Below are 21,351 nucleotides of genomic sequence, written 5' to 3' on the forward strand. Positions count from 1 at the left end.
ATGTCTCTATGTACATAAAAGGAATAGTCAATTTGCAAAAATGTAGTAGACAAAAGTTCTGACAGGATGCGTTGTTGGGCAAGTTGGTTCATTGTAAATCGGAACAGTGGTTGCGCTTACTAGACAATCACATGAAAGAAGACAGGACAGGCGCAAACTAACAACTGAGGTTTATTCGAGAAAAAACACTTATATATCACACAATGCCAGCGCAGGCGCTTCAGGGTATCAGCAGCATAATCAGAAAAAGCCAATGGCGTGGCTTACCTAAACATACTATCTAAGAAACGAGCCTCCCTATTGTAGAGCATGACCGATGTGTCACTGATGCATGCTTGTCCCTTCTTTTTTATGTAATATGATTCAAGAAGTTCTCGTGCTTTGTCATTATGGCACTTGCGCAGGATCTTAACTTGGTCGAGCAGAGGCCTGCATTTGTGGTCTAAGCAATGCATCGGTAAATGACGTTGCTCCCGGTTAATAATTGATCTTTCGTGTTCTCGGATTCGTACGTTTAAACAACGTCCCGTCTGGCCTATGTAGGTTTTGCCGCATGTCAGAGGAATCTGATATACAACGCCAACTTGGCAATCTAAATAGGTGTTCTTGTGTTTCATGCCGCAGCCACCTTGCTTCTTTCTGGCATGATGTCTCCCAATGCGGGCGCAAAGGTGACTCAGCTTGCAGGGAGCCGAGAAAACGAGTGGGACATCATGCTTGGTTGCTATCTTCTTCAAATTATGTGCTGTTCTGTGAACATATGGGATTACAACTGGCTTAGAAGCTTTGTTGACAACATCAGAGGTTGCTTTTTGGGGTGCTTTTAGCCTCTTTTGTAGCGTTTCAATCACTGCCAGCAAAACCACATCAGGAAAGCCAGCCTCTTTCAGCCTGGAAATTTGCATGTCGAAGCTAGCCTGCATGGCATGCGTACATGACTTCTTCAAAGATTGCTGAATAATTTGTTTAGCAATGGCCCTTTTTGTTATTTTAGAGTGAGCTGAATCATATGGTAATAGTTGTTTTTGTGTGCGAGGGCAGAAACAGCTACAAACGTGCTCTTTTCCAAAGGTAAGTTTGAGGTCAAGGAGCTGCAGAGTGTTATCGACAGGGAGCTCATGTGTAAAGGTCAGACCTAAGGCATTATTCTCAAAGAGATTTAAAATGTCTGCAATAGCATCGTCATACATAAAATCATTTCGTACTTTCAGCAGTACAAGAAAATCGTCAACATACCTGAAAACGTGTGCAACTTTGTCTTTGTCAAGTACACCAAACAAGGTGCGGTCAATACTCGATAAAAAGATATTGCATAAAACTGGTGCTACGCACGACCCAATGCACACTCCCTGTCGCTGCAAAAAGGTTTGGTTGTCAAAGCTGATAAAAGTAGCACTGAGATAAAATTCTAAAAGGGCCAGGAAACTGTCTACCGAAATGCCTGCTGAGTTTTGGAAACCAATGACATCGTTAGCTTCAATGCAGCTACGCACTGATTCAAAAAGTGGCTGGTGAGGAATGGAGTAGAATAAATCTTCTACATCCACTGAGAACCCAAAACCGATTGAGTCAACTGTCTGCAGAAGCGAAAAGATTTATGTAGAAGATTTATTCTACTCCATTCCTCACCAGCCACTTTTTGAATCAGTGCGTAGCTGCATTGAAGCTAACGATGTCATTGGTTTCCAAAACTCAGCAGGCATTTCGGTAGACAGTTTCCTGGCCCTTTTAGAATTTTATCTCAGTGCTACTTTTATCAGCTTTGACAACCAAACCTTTTTGCAGCGACAGGGAGTGTGCATTGGGTCGTGCGTAGCACCAGTTTTATGCAATATCTTTTTATCGAGTATTGACCGCACCTTGTTTGGTGTACTTGACAAAGACAAAGTTGCACACGTTTTCAGGTATGTTGACGATTTTCTTGTACTGCTGAAAGTACGAAATGATTTTATGTATGACGATGCTATTGCAGACATTTTAAATCTCTTTGAGAATAATGCCTTAGGTCTGACCTTTACACATGAGCTCCCTGTCGATAACACTCTGCAGTTCCTTGACCTCAAACTTACCTTTGGAAAAGAGCACGTTTGTAGCTGTTTCTGCCCTCGCACACAAAAACAACTATTACCATATGATTCAGCTCACTCTAAAATAACAAAAAGGGCCATTGCTAAACAAATTATTCAGCAATCTTTGAAGAAGTCATGTACGCATGCCATGCAGGCTAGCTTCGACATGCAAATTTCCAGGCTGAAAGAGGCTGGCTTTCCTGATGTGGTTTTGCTGGCAGTGATTGAAACGCTACAAAAGAGGCTAAAAGCACCCCAAAAAGCAACCTCTGATGTTGTCAACAAAGCTTCTAAGCCAGTTGTAATCCCATATGTTCACAGAACAGCACATAATTTGAAGAAGATAGCAACCAAGCATGGTGTCCCACTCGTTTTCTCGGCTCCCTGCAAGCTGAGTCACCTTTGCGCCCGCATTGGGAGACATCATGCCAGAAAGAAGCAAGGTGGCTGCGGCATGAAACACAAGAACACCTATTTAGATTGCCAAGTTGGCGTTGTATATCAGATTCCCCTGACATGCGGCAAAACCTACATAGGCCAGACGGGACGTTGTTTAAACGTACGAATCCGAGAACACGAAAGATCAATTATTAACCGGGAGCAACGTCATTTACCGATGCATTGCTTAGACCACAAATGCAGGCCTCTGCTCGACCAAGTTAAGATCCTGCGCAAGTGCCATAATGACAAAGCACGAGAACTTCTTGAATCATATTACATAAAAAAGAAGGGACAAGCATGCATCAGTGACACATCGGTCATGCTCTACAATAGGGAGGCTCGTTTCTTAGATAGTATGTTTAGGTAAGCCACGCCATTGGTTTTTTCTGATTATGCCGCTGATACCCTGAAGCGCCTGCGCTGGCATTGTGTGATATATAAGTGTTTTTTCTCGAATAAACCTCAGTTGTTAGTTTGCGCCTGTCCTGTCTTCTTTCATGTGATTGTCTAGTAAGCGCAACCACTGTTCCGATTTAAAAGTTCTGACGTACCGAAGAAACTAGGTCAGCACAAATTGGCAAAAGGGTTTCGAAATGGCTGATGGCCACTTGTGAGAAATTGAAATGTTTCACAAGTTAAGACTAACTTCCAACGTTTAACTGAAAAAAGATTATATAGAGTATAACACTGCTACAAATGAGAGTAGCTTGTACAACGTTTCAGAAGTCCCCCTGCCCTGTGCACAAGACATGACAAACAGTTACAGCTAACACATTGCAGCAAGTGTTCCACATTATTTGTGTCAACAATTATTTGATGATAATGCAGAGCTAAAAGCCAACAAAGGAACGCAGCTACACAGTTTCACACAGGTACTTCGCATAACCCATTAAAAGCCATAGACAAGTTCGGTTATTTACTGCCTAAAACACTTTTTTGGGTTTGATGAACCTGCTTTTTATCAGGTATATTTTTCAACTGTTAGTAAACTTTTTGATGAACTGGCCATGCAGAACAGTTTTGTAGTCGCCATTAGATGCAATAGATGGCAGTTCAGGTCTATAACCATTGAATTCAGGACTGCCCACACAGGACGCTTCGGGTGACACAGTTTATAGCTTAGAGCCCTGAAACTTAAGGACCATGTTGATAAGGTGTTTGGTCGAAAGTGTCAGCCATTAAGGGCTTAAAGAGACACAATTGGAAGCCACGAGCAGGAAATAACAGAAACGTACTTGTGAAGCCTCCGCACCACTTCAGCAGGCAATTTGTACAGCACCCTCTGAAGTTTTGTCTGTAACAGGTACATACACAAACATCTCAACAGACATACCCATGCAGAGTTTTGTTTTCAACAGCTATAGAGTGGACATAGTGAAGCAGGTTCTATAAAAGCAGTGCACAGCATGTAAAGGCGCAACTCATCAATCCGCCCAATGCCCACGACATCCATAATCATTCAGTCCTTCTACAACCAGAGGCGGGTATCAGCAGTCCACCCTGTAAGCCAACTGCAGATGCCAGTGCAGTGGCACAATCAGTGCCTGCACGGCATCTTGGCAAGAATACAACAGCAGCAGCAACAACAAAAGGAACTGTGAGCTCGGCTTGAGCAGTGGCACCGTCATCAGCCGACCATCTCAGGGTTCATCAATGAGTACTAACCAGACACATCTGCCCTATTTTTAAGCATGTTAAAAGTACCTTTGACAATATGAAGACTAGGCAGAGAGCACCAAGGCAGGGAGCTTCTTCAGAGGGTCACCATATTTATATCTTGCTGTACACTGTCGACAATGTCGATGCGAACTCTTTCTGCAAGGCCCATCAGTCTTTTTCTTACACCGAGATGGGACCACTAGGGAGGTTGTAGAGGCTTTCTATATTTAAAAATGATGGTTGCACGTGTGTCAGCCAGCCCTTGACAAGCCTTCACACAAGTGAAATAGCCTATTTCAATAAGTCGTTTTTCATTGCAAATACACCCTCAGTGCCTACACGAGAAAGGCCCAAGTCAGAGCTTTTTTTTATGTTTTATGCTTTTGGAGCTTTTGGTCTACTGTGTTCTTTTATGGGCACAGCTATGTCATGATTAACTCTTGGAATTTTCTTAAACTTTTGGGGGGGTTTGAGTGCACTTGTGCAATGATGTACTTTGCTTTTGATTTGTGTTGACTGATAAATAGGCATGTTTTTCCGGGAATAAACATTAGTTTGAGGTAGCACTCATGCTGTCTGGTTGTCCTCCTTGCATCCTCAGTTTTTGTGCTTTAAGTTGTGGGGATGCACGACTCTCGCGCGTCCCCTGATATGTTTTTCACGCATAGCTCCCTTTTCCTGCAATCCGGCTTCGCCGCGTGGCCTGCGTGACGCCTGCTGCAGTCGGTCTGGTTGAGGCGCAGTACGAGAGATGGCGCGAGTGTTGCGCTGCTAACGCTGCCTACGGCGGGGTTACTTGGGCACGGGAAAGGAAGGCTCTTCCTCTTTGGCTGCGGGTTGAGGTACGACGCGGACGTCCCGTGCGTGCACCGATCCATGCTTCTGCGAGACCGTCTCGCGTGGCATCCATCGAATGCGCCACCGTTCGCGTGACCATACATGCAAATGACCAGGCTTTGGAATCCAGCATGGGGCGAACACATTCGCTCGTTATCCGGTCGTGGTGAGTTGGACTTCCGCGATTTGTTGCGCGCCTATCGGCATGTTTTGTGAATTGCAACTAGGCTATAGCAGGCATTAGTCTATGAAAGGTGCAATAAATGCCCTTGTGATTGTTTGCGCTACTGTGTTGTCGTTCCTTTGTCCCAAGAGCACGGGTGAGGACCCCACATCTGGCTGCCCAACGTGGACCTCTTGGGGCATCGGACGATAGTTTCAAATTTTGCTTCGTTCGAGACCTTTGTTTGAACCGAGTGTACGGCTAGCGTGGATTTTGATCGCTAGCGTCGCCGGCGTGCTTTCTTGAGTGAGGCTGTAGTGTGTTTGAGCTTTTCAACATGCTAAGCCTTTTCGAAAGTGCGTTTTTTTTAAATGACGGTATATTCGTCGGTATATGAGAGCCATGTGGTCTACATCCTGGGAGAGCAAGGCTTAGCGCTCGCGGAGCATTGGCAAGCCCGAAGCGTGTGAGTACGAAAGCCTCGTGGGTGGTCTGAATTTCTTATGTAAATAGTTTCTTCTATCTCTCTGACTCTGATGAAGTCACGACTCTGGTAGCTGGGTGGCCGCGGGCCACGGGTGCCACTATGGGCTGATTGGTATTGCGGCCTGGCACCAGGCGCTCCGACACCATCTGGGACGGTGGGCGCCGTCAACTCGGATGCTGTGTGCACCGAATGGAGTTGGACTACCCCACAGAGCTGACGTCTCCTCACAGCTGCCTGTGTTGCGCTCGTTTTGGGTGTTGTTTTTAAATGCCGGTTGTTTTCAGGGTAGCGACGCACGAAGCTGCCTGTCACACATGGAGGGACACAACCTGGTGGACCGTGGCATTGAGGTGTTGCAATTTGCTTCCCTCATTCTATTTAGCCTTGCACAAATTGACATTACTCGTTCGACTCAAGGAAGCGAGCTTCGTTCACATGAACTTAGCATCTGAGTAGCTGCCCGATCTTTTGCTAGCCGAGTTGAACATCGTACCACGTGGGCGATGCGCATGCAGACTTCCTCTCCCTTGCACTACTTTAGTGTTTGCCGAGTGTTTAGAGTATGCAGCGTGAGTGGAGTCACCCCTGGTTTGCTGCCACCTGCACATCGTCTGCGCTGTTGCCCGGACTACGATCGAGCCACCCCGGTGATGGTGATGCTGTGGCCGGTTCGGCGCAACGACTTCGGCGGCCGCCTGTATCCAGCTCGCAACCCTCGGCGGCGGAGAAAAGAGCCGGCAGTCACCGACAGCTACTGCACCTCTCGCCGGCAGGGTGCGTCGGCGCGAGCGACGATGCTCGTGCCAAATACTGCGTCACCGTTTCCAGAGTCCTGGCCTGGAATCGTGCTGTCGAGTCTGCAGAGCTGCTGCTGTGACCAGCGGACGCCACCGGCGTACCCAAGGACAAAGTCGGCTCGCATGCTGTGGACAGCGTGTGGTCATTTTGTTGCATGTAATACCTTGTTCGCGAAGCACACCTTGATGTTAGACCATGTGACATGTTTCGCCATGTGACATGTTTCGCCGGACTATGTATTCATTTAAGGTTGGGGGGATGTGGGGATGCGCGACTCTCGCGCGCCCCCTGATATGTTTTTTCTGCATAGCTCCCTTTTCCTGCAATCTGGCTTCGCTGCGTGGCCTGCGTGATGCCCGCAGCAGTCAGTCTGGTTGAGGCGCAGTACGAGAGATGGCGCGAGTGTTGCGCTGCTAACGCCGTCTCCGGCAAGGCTTGGGCGCGGGAAAGGAAGGCTCTTCCTCTTTGGCTGCAGGTTGAGGTACGATGCGGACGTCTCGCGTGTGGACGTCGGCGCCGGTCGGCAAGTGGCACGGACCTGCCGCACAAGCGACAATCCATGCATCTGCGAGACCGTCTCGCGTGGCATCCATCGAACATGCCACCATTCGCGTGACCGTACACGCGAACGACCAGATGTTGGAATCCAGCATGGGGCGAACATATTCGCTCGTTATCCGGTCGCGGTGAGTCAGACTTCTAGATTTGTTGCGCGCCCATCGGCATGTTTTGTGGATAGCAACTCGGCTAGCAGGCATTGATCTATGAAAGGTGGAATAAATGCCCTTGTTATTGTTTGCACTACTGTGTTGTCGTTCCTTTGTCCCAAGAGTACGGTGTGAGAACCCCACAAAGTCAAGCGCGAGTATGAAGATACTTCTCCAGTAATGCCAGCAGACAGAAAGCAGACCCAGAACTCGGGCACAATATAGAAATTAAAACCTAGATCCCTGTATTCATTTGGATATGCAGTCCGTGTAACATGCCCCTGATGTGTGAAGTGATTATCTTGAACTTCCTCTCTGGTTCAAGTAGGCCAAGCTCTATCTGTAAGAACAAGACTAAGCTTATCACTAATACTGAGTCACACAAGATGGTCAACTTACTTTTCACTATTTGTGGATGGGCTAGCTGGTTGACGCATTTATAGATGTTTAGGATGCAAACTATTATAAAGCTCACCGAAGTAAGACAGTTTTTTTTCTTGTTTCTTTTTTTTTGTGTGTGCATGCGCGAGTATGAAAGTGTCCGAGGTAGATGTTTTGCTTTACCTGCATTATTTATTGGTTCTTTGCTTGCTTTCCCCCCACTGTAATGCCTATGGGCACTGCGGGTATTGTGATAAACAAACAAACAAACAAACAAACAAACAAATAAATAAATAAATGGGAAAAAATTGACAGGCACATGCTGAATATGCAAGCACTGACTGGACGGCCTTTTCTGTGCCTGAATATTTTTGCCCCTTCATATTTTGCTTCCTGAATGTCGATAAAAGGTCAACTTACTGCATACTACAAGAGGGGAAATGGAAGCATGGTAAATTGCCTCTATTTCTCTTCTTCCACCCAACAACCCTATTTTGTTCCATAGCGTGGAAGAACTTAAATGAAAAGAGAAATACAGCAGATCAGTTTACGTTTGTAGAGCATTCTTTCAGCACCATATCATTATTTCATTGACAAAGCAAGACTGACTACTGGCAAAGAAAATAAAGGCTAAACTTTTATTCTTTGAACGCCATGCCCAAAACTATGCCATGAAGCCAGTGCAGTATTTTGGGTTTCCCAGTATTCCTATACATTTCGGCAGCTCTCATACAGAAAAAGCTCTGGAAATTTTTTGGGTCGACTCTCTATTGTCGTTTGCACATAACGTAATCTTTTATTGAACAACAGTTAGCTGACTCCATGAATACGCTGTCAGTGTCTATGACATTGTAGAGAAATTGGTACAGGAACTTCCAGAAGACAGTGCCACCATTCTCTTGTTCTTTCACAACCTCCCTTGCTTACCAAGCCTCAGACCCGGTAAGACTGATCTATGTGCTTCTTCAAAAGTGAAATCTACTGGTCCAGGTTGACTTTAAATATACTACACCTCTTCAGCATCCCTTTCACGCTTTAACATCAAGCTACGTTGATAAATGAGCCCTACAAACATTATACAGAGCACACTGCCACAGTGCAACGGACTCATGTTGTCATTGCAGGTGAGGAAAGGCACTCACCACCCAGCGACCATTGTTGGATGGATGATAGAAGGACTCGATGGCCTTGAACAAGTGGCTCACGTATGTCTGGCAGGAACTGTTACCACCCTGCGGAAGAGCACAAGCAGCGATCAAGTTTTATCGTTACAAGAATTCAAAAATCGAACTGTGATGTTTAGTGTCTCAAAGCTGCACAGTGGGATACGAGAGATGTCGTACGGGGAGGGGATCCAAATTATGACTTTTTTTTTAACGTGCACTTACATCTAAGTACATGAATGTCTTCACATTTCATTCCCATCAGAATGCGACTGCTTAAGACAGAGAAACGGACCCATGACATTGTGTTAAGCAGCACAATGCCGGTAGCCACTGAGCCTCCTTGACTGGTGCATGATTCTTGACAAAGCAATGCTATTGCACAACAAAAATAAAACAAAGCACACTCTTGTTTAAAGGGATAGTGAACAAAAAATTTGTCGCCGAGATTTCTGTCTCCAGTGATAGCTGTCGCACCGACAGCGACCAAAAAAACACTCTTTCTGAGAAGTGAGCGAAAAGTAATTATTTTAGTGAATATTTCTCAAATCACAGCATCTACCGGCCTCCTCTGAAAGCTCCGGCAAAACTGGATATCGCGTCACGCTTACCTACCTCGAGGCCCATTGCGAGCGATCGTCCACACTGAGCGTGCGAAGGGGCGAGTTGATGTTTTCAGCGACGCGCTTTCTTTGTTCGACCGTCCTATTCACACCGCTTCCTCATGTGAGCTGTTCGAAAACCTCGTCTTTCATCTCTTGGTTTTGTGGATTGATGTGTGGAGCAGCCGTGTCAATGCCGCAGAATGCCGAGGGTCTGCTGCGCACAAGAGTGCCGAAATAGTATTGTCGGGCGAGACACACGGTGCCACTCTTTTCCGGAAGATGAGAAGCTGCGCAGAACCGTAATTTGTTGTTTGTACGACGTTCTGAGCCAGATGCTTGGCCAATTCTGCCAGAATGAATTGAAATGCGCATAGTCTGAAGCGACGGCTGACAAAGAAAAACAACAACAAAATTTGCCGACATGAGACTGGTGGCGCCATCTCGTTTGCACCAAGAGAAGGAGTGCTCGGCTGCAATGAAACAAAGGGAGCGGGCGCATTAGCTAGCGCGAATGTTCTGAAGTGCATGTTACCTGCTCACCACTTGGGTTCTTTATTGGTGGCAATACTGCAGGCTGTGCCTAAAAAATCGGCCTGCGATTATGCTTCTTGGTAATGCAATTTTTGAGGGCAGCTGCTGTCTTATTTCAACCGTAGGCGACCGCATGCGCAACGAAGGCGGCTGTGCGTTTAGCGATTCTAAAAGGAATTGGGGGGGGGGGGGGGGGTTAAGGGGTGCACGCAGCGGATAACGGAGATGGCTCTGCATTTCGGCTTGGCTGAGCAGGTGCTCTGGCTACTGCCGCAAAGGGGTGGCACTGGGGGATGAGCAAAGTGGAGAGCAAGATTCGCGCACGAGATTGCACCAGGAGCGCGTGCAACTAGAGCAGCATGCTCGCGCCGTCTGCAGAGCTGGGCTACGGCGAGGGACAAAGGCAATGTCGACGCGAAGTTCAAGAACGGCGCGTAAGAGCTACGCTCTGAAACCTTATTGCTCTGTGTTTAGATCATTGAGCAACTTCTCGGTGAAAGTACGCCGGAACCAGACCATGCACTCCCACTGTCCAACGCGAGGAAAACAAAACTGCACAGCCGATCGATTCACCCTGTGGCTGCTGATGGTAGGTGTGACGTCAGATCTGGCGGCTTGTTGTCGAGAGCGCTTTGTGAGTGACGCAGTGGCCGCTCAAAGAGCCATCCGTTCAAAAGTAAACTGAATAATGACTATATACTATTGCAATCGTGTCTTAGGAATGCAATTGTGGGGCTTTCTCTATATTCGTGGATTTTTATTCTGTATCCCTTTAAGAGCTTCCCAATGACTTGTAACTCTGCATCACAAGCGATAGCTATAGTATGATATTCAAAGTAATCATACTGAATACTTTTGACGATTAATGAATCAATCACTCGAAGCTGTTTACAACACACTCTTCATGCAGCATGCAATAAAGGCAGAACCTTAACTGCATGCTACATAAAAAAAAGGAAGAACTTGAAATGAAGTTTTTCACTGATGGTGCCAAAATACACTGCAAGCATTCACTTAACAGGTAGAAGTTTAATATGCAGGAATTGAACAATCAAAAGAAAGAACAATGTATGCAGACGTATCAAACAGAGTTTACAATATTTCTTTCCCCATGCATGTGAGGATGCACTGTTTCTACAACAGCAGCTGTGTGCCAACAAGCAATCTGAATTAAATTACAATTTGTTGACTTTGCAGTTTACACCCTCAAAGCATCAGTGCGCTAGTCTGTAATACATCAGGACCGCAATCGGAAATCATCGTTCGAAACGCAACTGGCCTAGGCCAGTTGCGTGAGGCCAAACTGAACGCAAACTAAGCTTGCTTTTCGAATAACGATCTCCAATCGTGCCCCAGAGCTTCACTAATACACCTCTCAGGTTGTAACATTGCTGAAAGCCTAACACGTTCAGCATGCTTTTGCAATGCACTTTCTCTGCTAATGTATTCTACTCCTCTGATCCCATGACAAAAACATATTAAAGGGGTTCTACCCCACAGTTTATGTAGAAGAACTCAGCTAACCACTTTGATAACTGTTGCAAAGCAGTCAGTTTCATGAACAATACACCCAACAGTTCCTGAATGAAAACATAAGCAAACAGACTGGTGGTTTTACAGTAAAATTTGTAGATGTAACATGATTCTGTGAACGACTTTACTTTATATTTTATTTATAGATGCTGCAATTCCATCGAGGGATTTTAGCAGAGTGGGAATTAAAATTGGGAGTAGTACAAATGAGAGTTGTGGCAGGTATACAATATTTAGCAAGAACATAATTACATATGGAAGGAAAATACTACTAATGCCTGAAAAGGCAAAATGCAAGAAAATAAAAAAAATAACTTAGTGGATCGTTAGAGATACAACACCAATATTTCAAAGAGATAATTGTGGGATATAGTAAAATTGAGAACAATGTCCATGCTAATAGTGAACAAAGGCAAAACCTGAAGCTCAGTGAGCGGTTAAAGACAAGTGGCAAACATTTCAAGAGATGGTTGTAGAACAACATCATTAGTCAGACTGTTCCAGTCTCTTGTAGTCCTTGGAAAAAAACTATTTTTTAAAACAATTATTGCGTGATTGAAAGTGAGATTGTGACGTTTCCTTGTGGCACAACTTGAAGAGAAAGACAATAATACTTTCTTACCAGGAGTGATGCGATCCAGTTGACAACAGGTGTGCTGTCATAGGAGTTGCTGTGTCGGTTTACCTGGACCTTGCCTGAAGCAGCCGGGAGGTTAAAGCTTCGCAGCAAGCGTGTAAACATCTGAGGAAAACAACGCATTTCATAGCTTCTGTGATAGCAGTACACTGTTACCAAGACACAAAATTTATGCAAAGAAGGAAGAACAAACAAAGGAATCAGGTGTGCAAACTGATCAACTACTGATGCTTCATCATGGAAACAGTACTTTTTCACAAGCAGGCGTTCAAAATATTCAAAAATTTTATCACAGCTTGCTTTCAGTCAAGCTGAATGACCAGATCAATTGTAATTCTTTTCAATACTGCAGTTGACATCCTTTAAGACATACTCCTTAAAAGTTTTCTAATAAGCTCAACTGCTTGGGAAACTTAGTTCCCACAGACTTTCTTTTTTTTACTTTCGTTTGAATTCCATACGTCTGATAAAAGAAGCTGGTTTATTAGGTCCCCAATGCTAGTCTTAAAGATAGTGTCACTGTAATCTACTTTTCCTTTAGGTCTGAGTTCACTCAACAGACGAATTTTGTCTGCAACACAAATTTATCCGTTAGCCAACAGGTATCCTGATTTAATCTCTTGCTAAAATTGCAGCTGATGTAGGCTATTAATTATACAGAGAAATGAAAGGTAAAAACTCACTGTTGGAATGTAAGGGTCCCAGTTGATGTAGCCAATGTTGTTTTGAGCAAGCCTCGCAAACAGCCACACGAGGTTCTAAAAGACAAAAAGAAAATCCAAAGGAACGCAGACTTAACAAGTGAATTCTAAGTGACTTGATGTTGTACACGAAAATATGGGGCTTACATTTTCCCATACAGGTGAGTTGTGGCTGTTCTCCCAGAGACCAATAAATTTGTCAAACCACAGTCTGCAAACATTATAAAGAAAAAAAAATAACAAGGCATTATAACAGCATGCTTCACACAGTAGGAGCAGCTAAGTAGCCATGTAGTTGTGAATTAAACTGTACTAATGACTGCCCGCACGTGTTAATTTATACTTCAATGAGGCGGGCAAATCTAGTGACACATTGAGTGAGCACACTTTGCGCGCAGAGTGTGTCCCTTTATGTGGGAAACGAAAGTGTAATTTAAAAGTGATGGCAGTTTCAATGCATAAATACAGCTTGCACATTATATACTTATTTTAAAAACTACTTAAAGAATACAACATGATCAATAATTATGAACCAAGACCAGACAGCATTGCACTGAACACCTGAGCGATGCAATGCGCATTTGGAAGTGAAGTGCTGAGAGTGGCAAAGCATAGACGGCTTCCATTGCAAATGGCACAGGGATGCTTACACCATTTGGAAGCTAAAAAAAAAAAGTGGCTTTAGAATAAGCGCCAACCCTGCAATGAGCGTTATTTTATACATTTTTTGAAGCACTGCTACAGTGCCTTTGATGCAGCGAACCAAATTAGATGAATGCACTGGCTGGCGAGGATGTTCTCAGTAGGTGCATCACTAAACCTCTCAGTATGAAAGCTTGCTAATGACACTAACAGCAACGTGAACTTGGCCAAAGTGAGATTAAATTTGCCCGTCTGACAGGGGTTTAGTTAGGGCACAGAGCCATCAGTGTATGGCATGACATAGCAGTTGGTTGTGCATTTGAAGATAAAGGAACAATGCAAAAAGGAGGAGCAAAAAGAACTGAATTAATTCAGAAGGAGATAAAAATAAAACCTAAGGAGGATAACACAAAAAGGTTAGCACTAGAGGCTTGTCAGAGATTTTTACAAGCAAGTACTACTATCAATATTCATTACAGTTTGTATCAGACTTTATGCGATATATTTTGCCTATGTTCCTTTCTGTTCCCGAGTTAATGCATATTTTTTTATGTGACCAGTCTTCAGTGTACTTCAGTGAACTTAACTTCATGCTTGGACGTGTTTATGTGACCTTTGTTTTATACCTGCGATATTCCTTCTTTTCTTCAGTGTCACCTAATTCTTACACTTTCTTAGTGTGTATTAATTTTAAAAAGAAGCCACAGTGGCACTTGGTTCCAACATCTTCTAAATGTCATGCATCTCAGAGAAAAGGAAATAAAGAAAAATCCAGACAGCAACGTTGGTGGTACTTATTCTGTTTGGCACAATCCTGTACGAGGGACGTTCTGAAAGCAAGTTTCATCATTTATTTTCATAAGGAAACTTTACTGCCAAAAGAAAGTACACCATGGCATCATGACCTATAAACTTTGCACTATTTTTCTGCATAGTCACCACCGACACTGACGCATTTGTCGTAGCGTGCAATTGGTTTGAAGAAATCACTCTGGTAAAACTGGGTGCCCGGTGGTGCAAGTCCCGAGACATGACCTCTTCATACACAATCTGTAGGTGTTCATGGATGACGGATACACTAGTGCCAGGTGCCCATTCATACCGGATAACAGCACGCACTTCCATTGGCGACCACGTTGTCAGCACACGTCTGTCTGCTACCTTTATTTGTACTCAAATTCTTGGGCACGCCGGTTTACTGCTACTCCCTCTTTTTCGGTGCTCTGCGGAGGTGTCATTCCTCCTTCACCGAGTTCCTTTCGTCGTTGAACCAGCAACAGGCATGGTTTCTTATGGCAATTTTTTGTTTGACGTGGTGTACCATCTTCTCTTTAAAAAAAAAAACATAACGAAACTTACTTTCAGAATATCCCTCGTATATATGCATGTTTTGAAAGCCACATTGTGCCGTAAAATTGTGCCAGTGTGAAGCTGCATTCAAACGAAATGCACAAAATAAAACACAGACAAGATAAAAAGTTCACAAGAAGATAGAAACCTAAAGGTGAGCAACAGTGGGCAAACAAGAAAGCTTGCAGTCTACATTTCTACAAGAGGACAAACACCTGACAAAATTACTAGTCTTCTTCTTGTCTTCATTTCCCTGTCAAAGAATACACAAGAAGACAAGATGTGTTCATCTGAAGATGAACACAAGATGACTTGGGATCAAGATTTGTTATTGTTAAAGTTGCCTTTGTCAGCAGGGGGCCCTCAATTTTATTACACATTTGACAAGATATGTCCCTTATGAAGACAAGAAGACTAATTCTTTGTGTCCTTGTCGAATGTATTTGCATGCCTGTCCATGTGTTCCGAAAGGCTGGGGCTTCCCTTGTTTGCCCCCTCTTTATTACACCACAAGCGGCACATACTTGAATCCCCGGTCATGCTGCTCGGGTGGCAGCATGGTGGGTAGGAAGAGCTCAAAGTACGCCATGGCCTTGTGCATGGTTACATCAAAGGGACACATCAAGGGCTCCCACTCATCAAGCATTTCCTGAGTTGACTCCACCGTGAAGTAGGTGCGACAGAAGCGCACCAGCTGCTTGATGTTTGTCTCCAGGTTCCTGCATCGTCAAAGGCATGCCTTTCTTTCACCTCATGGCCTTTCACTACATCAGTACAAGTGGTGTGCGAGAGGCTGGCCAAAAGCTCTATCACAGACTAATACAGTCGACCTCCATTAATTATACCCTGACAAGACCGACCGAACCGGTCGAATTAAATAAAATGAAAATGCCGAAACACATTATTAGAGAGTTTTAAAATAGGGGCACCAATAGTTTGGGGCCCCAAAGATCTTTGTGGGTGTTAGCGTTGGGGCATGCAGGAGTGAAGAGTTTTAGAATAGAGCTTTGCATTTGCGGATAGCGTCTTGCACTGATAGCACCACTATGGTGTCAAAGAAATGCTATTAGAAATAATCAAATAAAGCATACCATTTTATGATAGGAATAGTAATTTTAACTTGCATGTATTCGCATTTAATTACAATTTAGAGGTTATTCTGTAAGCAGCAAATAATTAGTTGTACTTAGTTTTGAGCAAACCAACTTTACATGCCTTCACCAGCCAAGTTTAGTCATGTTAGGCCTACGAGCCATAAAATCCACAATCGAATTCGAAATCAGTCGCATCTAATGAATCAATCTTCATAACACACCCTAGTTGAGAGAAAGCGATAACCTCAGTCACTTCTCCTAGCTTGCGAACTTCACATGTTACCACGAATTGAACCCAGTTTGGTGCTAGGTTAGAGCTGTCGCTTCGATGGGTGCCGCCATGTTTGCTGATGCAAAGCTGTTGGGGCCGCTATTTGGGCTCCCGCTAAATCGATGAAATAGCGTTCCCAATGGAAAACTCAAACACAGTTTGCATCTCGTGCATGCACAGTGGCTTCGATGCTATTTCTTTGGGGCCCCTATTCTAGAACTCTACTAATTCACTTGGCAGTATTTGACTTTAAATCTGGCTTCGCCACAATACAGCTATATTATGCGGTGGAGCATACCAAGGAAAGAAAAGGTGCCACTGTTAAGGGACATAGCACGTGTTCTTTAATTTACACACTCACATGCGCCGTCTCTAGTCATAGTACGAGCCCCGAGATGTTTAATAAGTTCACTGGCAGGCTTTCTGAGTTTTAAAAAGACCCCAGCTCATTTGTTGGCCCCGAACATCTCCTCAACTTTTGGAGTTTTTCATCTCACTGCCTTCCTTTTCGCTAGCTTTCTGAAAACACAGATGGTCGTTCACCACTTCTCGGTAGATCGCGCGTGTAATTAAGCACGCGGGTCAACGGTCTCATATACGAGACACGCATGGTGGGCGAAACGAGAGCTCAAATCGCCACAGAAACGAAAGAAACAGCGCTGAATGGCTGCCAGTATGCATAGTTAGCTTCTAGATGCTCGTACTGTGACCGCAGACGGCGTGTACACGCGTGTATATTTATGGGACGCGTACCAGATTCCGTAACTATGGCATGGCCACTTTTCATTTTTGGTATGCTTCACCGCACAACACGGGTGTAGTGCGGCGAAGCTGACCAGTCTAATTCGAATTCTCCGGCGAAGGCTAATTTTGAGATCGAAATACCGCAAACTTGGGCCCATAGAAATGTATGGGCGCCCACCGGGTCCTTCGGTAGGGATCTAATTAACCAAAAAACAGAATTAAACGGAGTTGCATTAATGGAAATCTCTGTACCATAAAATATCATCATGGACCCAAATATAAGGGGTAATATTTGGGTGTACGAGAACAAAAAACAATTAGACCCCCTAAAATTTGATGCTTTTAAAATAAAAAAGCTAACTTTAAAAGCCTAAATCGAACAAATGCTCACATTAGATGCACAATATTACGGGAAATCTTGAGAATGGTTATGTGTGCACAGTGGTGATCACTCACAACTTCCATAGCAAAAATGAGGATTGATGAAATAACAAGCAGACCAAGTACTGAATATCAAACGAGGTTTCATTTTGAGAGATGTCTTTTGAACAGGCAAAAGGCTTGAATGCTGAATAGGTACATCGGTGTAACCTAAGTGATGTCACACCACTGTGAAAAACACAACAAGGCAAGTATAAAGGCATCCAGCTACTTCACTGCACAAAAGGGGCACAAACGGAACATTTTTTCCTGATGAAAAGTGCATACATGTTTAGCCTCTCAATAAAAACTGCAACGAGAATTCTCTAACGAAGCTACTGTCCATGCCCATGCATGCAAAATCTGAAATACTGCAACCGTAATCCTCTGTTAAAGGAGTACTGATTCATATTAAAAATTTGTAAAAACAGTACCACACTGACAATAGCTTTAGTGTGAAGCAAACGACAACACATATATAGACAAACAGAACAAATGCTAACTGGCAAGTGTGTCTGTGTGGTTGTCTGCTTCATGCTAAACATAATACAGGCAATCTTGCACCAAACAGCCTAACTACTATTCTACCGTATCACAAATTTCTGGCAGAAATTTTGGGAAGTAAAAGGATGACACTTGACAAGTATGAAGCTTTGGAAACAGTATTTTATTACAATATTTAACCAATTTTAAGATAACATTTTAATTTGATACTGAAGTTGTCTTGAAATGATGGACCTGACATAACCGACATTGTCATGACATGATAACACAGACCAAACTATGCTGATGCCATGTAGCACTAAGGCTAGGTACAGTGGAAGTGTTCATACAAAAAAAGTCAACCAGGGTGCTGCATGCATTCCTTTTGGCTGCACTCAGATGTTCTTGGAGGAGCGTACTGTCATGTCATGAAACATCCGCTTCCCAACTACAGAAACCAAAACCGGTTCATAGAAATGAGGGTTACAGTAAATAATTTAGGGTGCTCTGGTGCTTGCCAGTATTTTCTAGTTAAACCTTTGGACCTTAACTTACAATAAAGAGCAAGAAGTAAAAATTTCATGTCAGTGATCCATCAATGTCAATGTGCCATTAAAGGCTGTTGCTCTAATATGATATTGCCAGCACAATCTACCTGGCAAAAGACACGCTTCTTGCCTCTGCATATAATTTCGTGATGAAAAAAAAAAGAAGGTACTTTAGTCACTTCCCAGAAACTGGGCTGGTTAACCCCACAGGTCAAGCATGGGAATGCATTACACTTAAATAATGCTGGAAAAGGATTGAGCCTGTGAAAAACAGGACTATGCTCACTCAGGTTTCACCACTACCACAATCACACTGCCTGCCATGCACTTTGAATGGGCCATTTGAAGCAACTGTGAACTCAATCACACTAAATTTCAGTGCTATTGTGCTACCAGTGTCATGCCTGTGGTCCGTGTCAACTTTTAATCTTCTGTAATGTACCAGATGGCATCACAGACTGTGCTCATTTGGCCAAGTAAATTAACAATTAGTGGTGGGACTCACACAGGTAGGAGAAGCATGCCCAGATGCTCATAAGGTGAGTAGAGCAAACGCTCATAGAGCTCATACAAAGGCCTCCACTCTATGGAAAGGTCCTCTCGAGAAAGAAGTTCACGTTTCCTGGTGGAAAGATAGAGACAATATCAGTCACTGCAATAACTGGCAACATTCTTCCATCAACCTTATACTCAACAGACACTTCAACATAGCTTAAGCAGGAGAAGGGTTCACCTAAATCGAGGGAATGGTTCATAATATAATAGAAGCATAGATACACAGGCTGATAACCTATGTCTAAAAAAAAAAGGTACGAAAAGAAACACAGAAAAAAGAAAAAGGGGTTTGATCATACCACCTTGTTACAGTACTTGCAACTAGCTTAAACGTTGGCTTTGGAGATCCTTGACAATGCATCAAAATTTCATGCTCAGCTATCCTGTTGCACTAAACTTATAAAATGAAAGTGGAGTGTGCATTGAACTGTTGATAGCCCTGTATGTGTCAACCTTCAGCATGTGGCATACAAACTCTGCCTGGACGCACATTCCGGCACTTTAGGATGTCAGATTAGAATGACCTTTGAATTATGTATTTTTCTTGGCTCTAAGCATCCCCCCCCCTTTTTTCTTATGGCTACATGAGAGAGAGACAGAGGGGGGGAGGGGGTTGATTCCAGGGAAGTAAATATCACAAAGCCTAAGGAAGAACTGTCACTTTGATGAAGGAAAAAAAAAGTCTAATGCTAATATCAAAGGTGAGGAAAATCATGGTCACCTAGGTACATGCATGCTAGCCATCGCTAAAGTTTTTTATTGAGGTTAAAATCTGCTGCCCCTTAGCACAAAGTTTCTTTTGCACTGCTAGAATGGGGCGCAAGCACTTACGAACGACTGAAAAAATTTTGGAGCAAGCGATTTGAGAAAAAGCTAAATTCTGTTGCCCCTTCACCACTGAGCCAGGAGTACAAGGTACACTGCGATGGTTGCGTGGGGAAGTATATGCTAAAGATGTTGCTTTTGGGGAAGATGAGGTGTCAGCGAAAAAAATTTTCTTCCTTCATGGGTACTATAAACTTCTATGGTTGGGGGTATCTGTGCGATGGGTCCTCTGTTCCCTTGATGCAATTTTAAAAATTGAAAGTCCCGGGTTTAATGTCCTAAGCAACCCATGGACTTTGAAAGTTGCCATAGTAAGGGGGGGGAGGGCTCCAGATTAATGTGGATTAACAGATTAGCTCCAGAATAATGTGGGGAACATGTAGCAACGTTCAAGAGCACGTCTGCATTCTGCCCCCCGTCAAAATGCAGCAGAAGACTGTCATAGACAATAAGTGACTATGGCAGGTGGGACTGAGGACACTCACTTGAGCAGTAGGCCGAGAGTGTGGGCCAGTTTCTGGATTATCCCCAGCTCTAGATCGGGGATGACGATGAGTGCCAGGAGCAGGTGCACAAGTTCAACATGGTCTTTCTTGCTGAAGTGGTACCCATACAGCTTCAGATAACTGCCAGTGACAAGAATTGAGAAGTGAAAAAAAAAAAAAAAAAGAGAATGTTAGTGTAACAGTGGGACATGCATAAAACTGAAAAGTCTGTGCTTTTTTAAACCCTTCCATCACCATGTGCACAATGGTGCACATCTATATAGCAGAAGCTTGATGTGGGTGAGTTGGATTAACATACTTGAAGAAAAGAAAAGAGCGCAACGAAGATTAAGAGAAGAACATGTATAACAGACAGGCACTAACTTGCTACTAAATGTTTATTTAAAGAAACAGGATTTAGAACAGGATGTAGTTCTTTTAGTCCGCGTCTTTGTAGCGCTCTTTTCTTTTCTTCAAGCACACCAAGATAGTACATCAAAAGCAAAGGTACCAATGAAAACACTGGTATTTGAAACCTGTTGCATACTATACGAAGCACGTCAGATTGCACCTGTGCTGCAAGTTTGAGTAATACGTATTTGCCAAGTGTTTTAGCCAGCCAAGTTAGAAAATTGTTGACTTGGTGTCTGGTCTCGAAATCAATATGACACGATGTTCTATGTCAAGCACATTATTTGAGTGGCTGGATAGCTGCTACCTAAGTATGCTAGGTATGAAATAGTCAATGTTCTAATATAACGTGTTCTTGTAGAGTCCTCACAAGGGGCCCACTTATTGTAAGGTTGATAAAACTCAGAGAATTGAAAATTAATTGGTGACAAGAACGATTCCTTCTGTATAAGTAAATTACTCTTCCACAATACCAAAAATACCATTTTTCCTGCAAGAAGACACTTCGTAAGCCAGAAAAAATGAAAAACACAAAAGACGGGTGGCGATGCCACCTTGAAGTTTCCGCACCAGCTCACCATGATGTCATGGACCTTGACAGCATCTGCTAGGGTCCAGTTAAATATTTAGTGGTAAAGATTGACCACTTTGTGCTCCAAAGGAGGGAAAGACTGAATATGGCAAGTTTCGTGAGCTCTTACTGAGCTAACGCGGCATAAATAAAAAAAAAACTTTGAAATCCATGATGTCGCACTGACACACCGGCGCCGAGATTTCAGTGCAAACTTTAAAAAATGAAACTTTGAACTTC

At 43.7% G+C, this 21,351-nt stretch overlaps 1 protein-coding gene across 1 annotated transcript in view; it reads right to left on the reverse strand.

The window, feature by feature from the left end:
• LOC135916476 (proteasome activator complex subunit 4A-like) overlaps window positions 1-21,351 on the reverse strand; it is a 119,909-nt gene that overhangs the window by 89,337 nt on the left and 9,221 nt on the right. The window contains exons 2-9 of the mRNA XM_065449841.2: window positions 20,130-20,270; window positions 18,770-18,886; window positions 15,229-15,423; window positions 12,860-12,923; window positions 12,695-12,769; window positions 11,997-12,116; window positions 8,685-8,774; window positions 3,746-3,804 (exon numbers count right to left, since the gene is read on the reverse strand). Coding sequence (XP_065305913.2) covers window positions 3,746-3,804; window positions 8,685-8,774; window positions 11,997-12,116; window positions 12,695-12,769; window positions 12,860-12,923; window positions 15,229-15,423; window positions 18,770-18,886; window positions 20,130-20,270 — 861 coding nt within the window. The remainder of the gene's footprint in view (window positions 1-3,745; window positions 3,805-8,684; window positions 8,775-11,996; window positions 12,117-12,694; window positions 12,770-12,859; window positions 12,924-15,228; window positions 15,424-18,769; window positions 18,887-20,129; window positions 20,271-21,351) is intronic.

The sequence above is a fragment of the Dermacentor albipictus genome, chromosome 7 (assembly GCF_038994185.2).
Source record: "Dermacentor albipictus isolate Rhodes 1998 colony chromosome 7, USDA_Dalb.pri_finalv2, whole genome shotgun sequence".
Lineage (NCBI taxonomy): Eukaryota > Metazoa > Arthropoda > Arachnida > Ixodida > Ixodidae > Dermacentor > Dermacentor albipictus.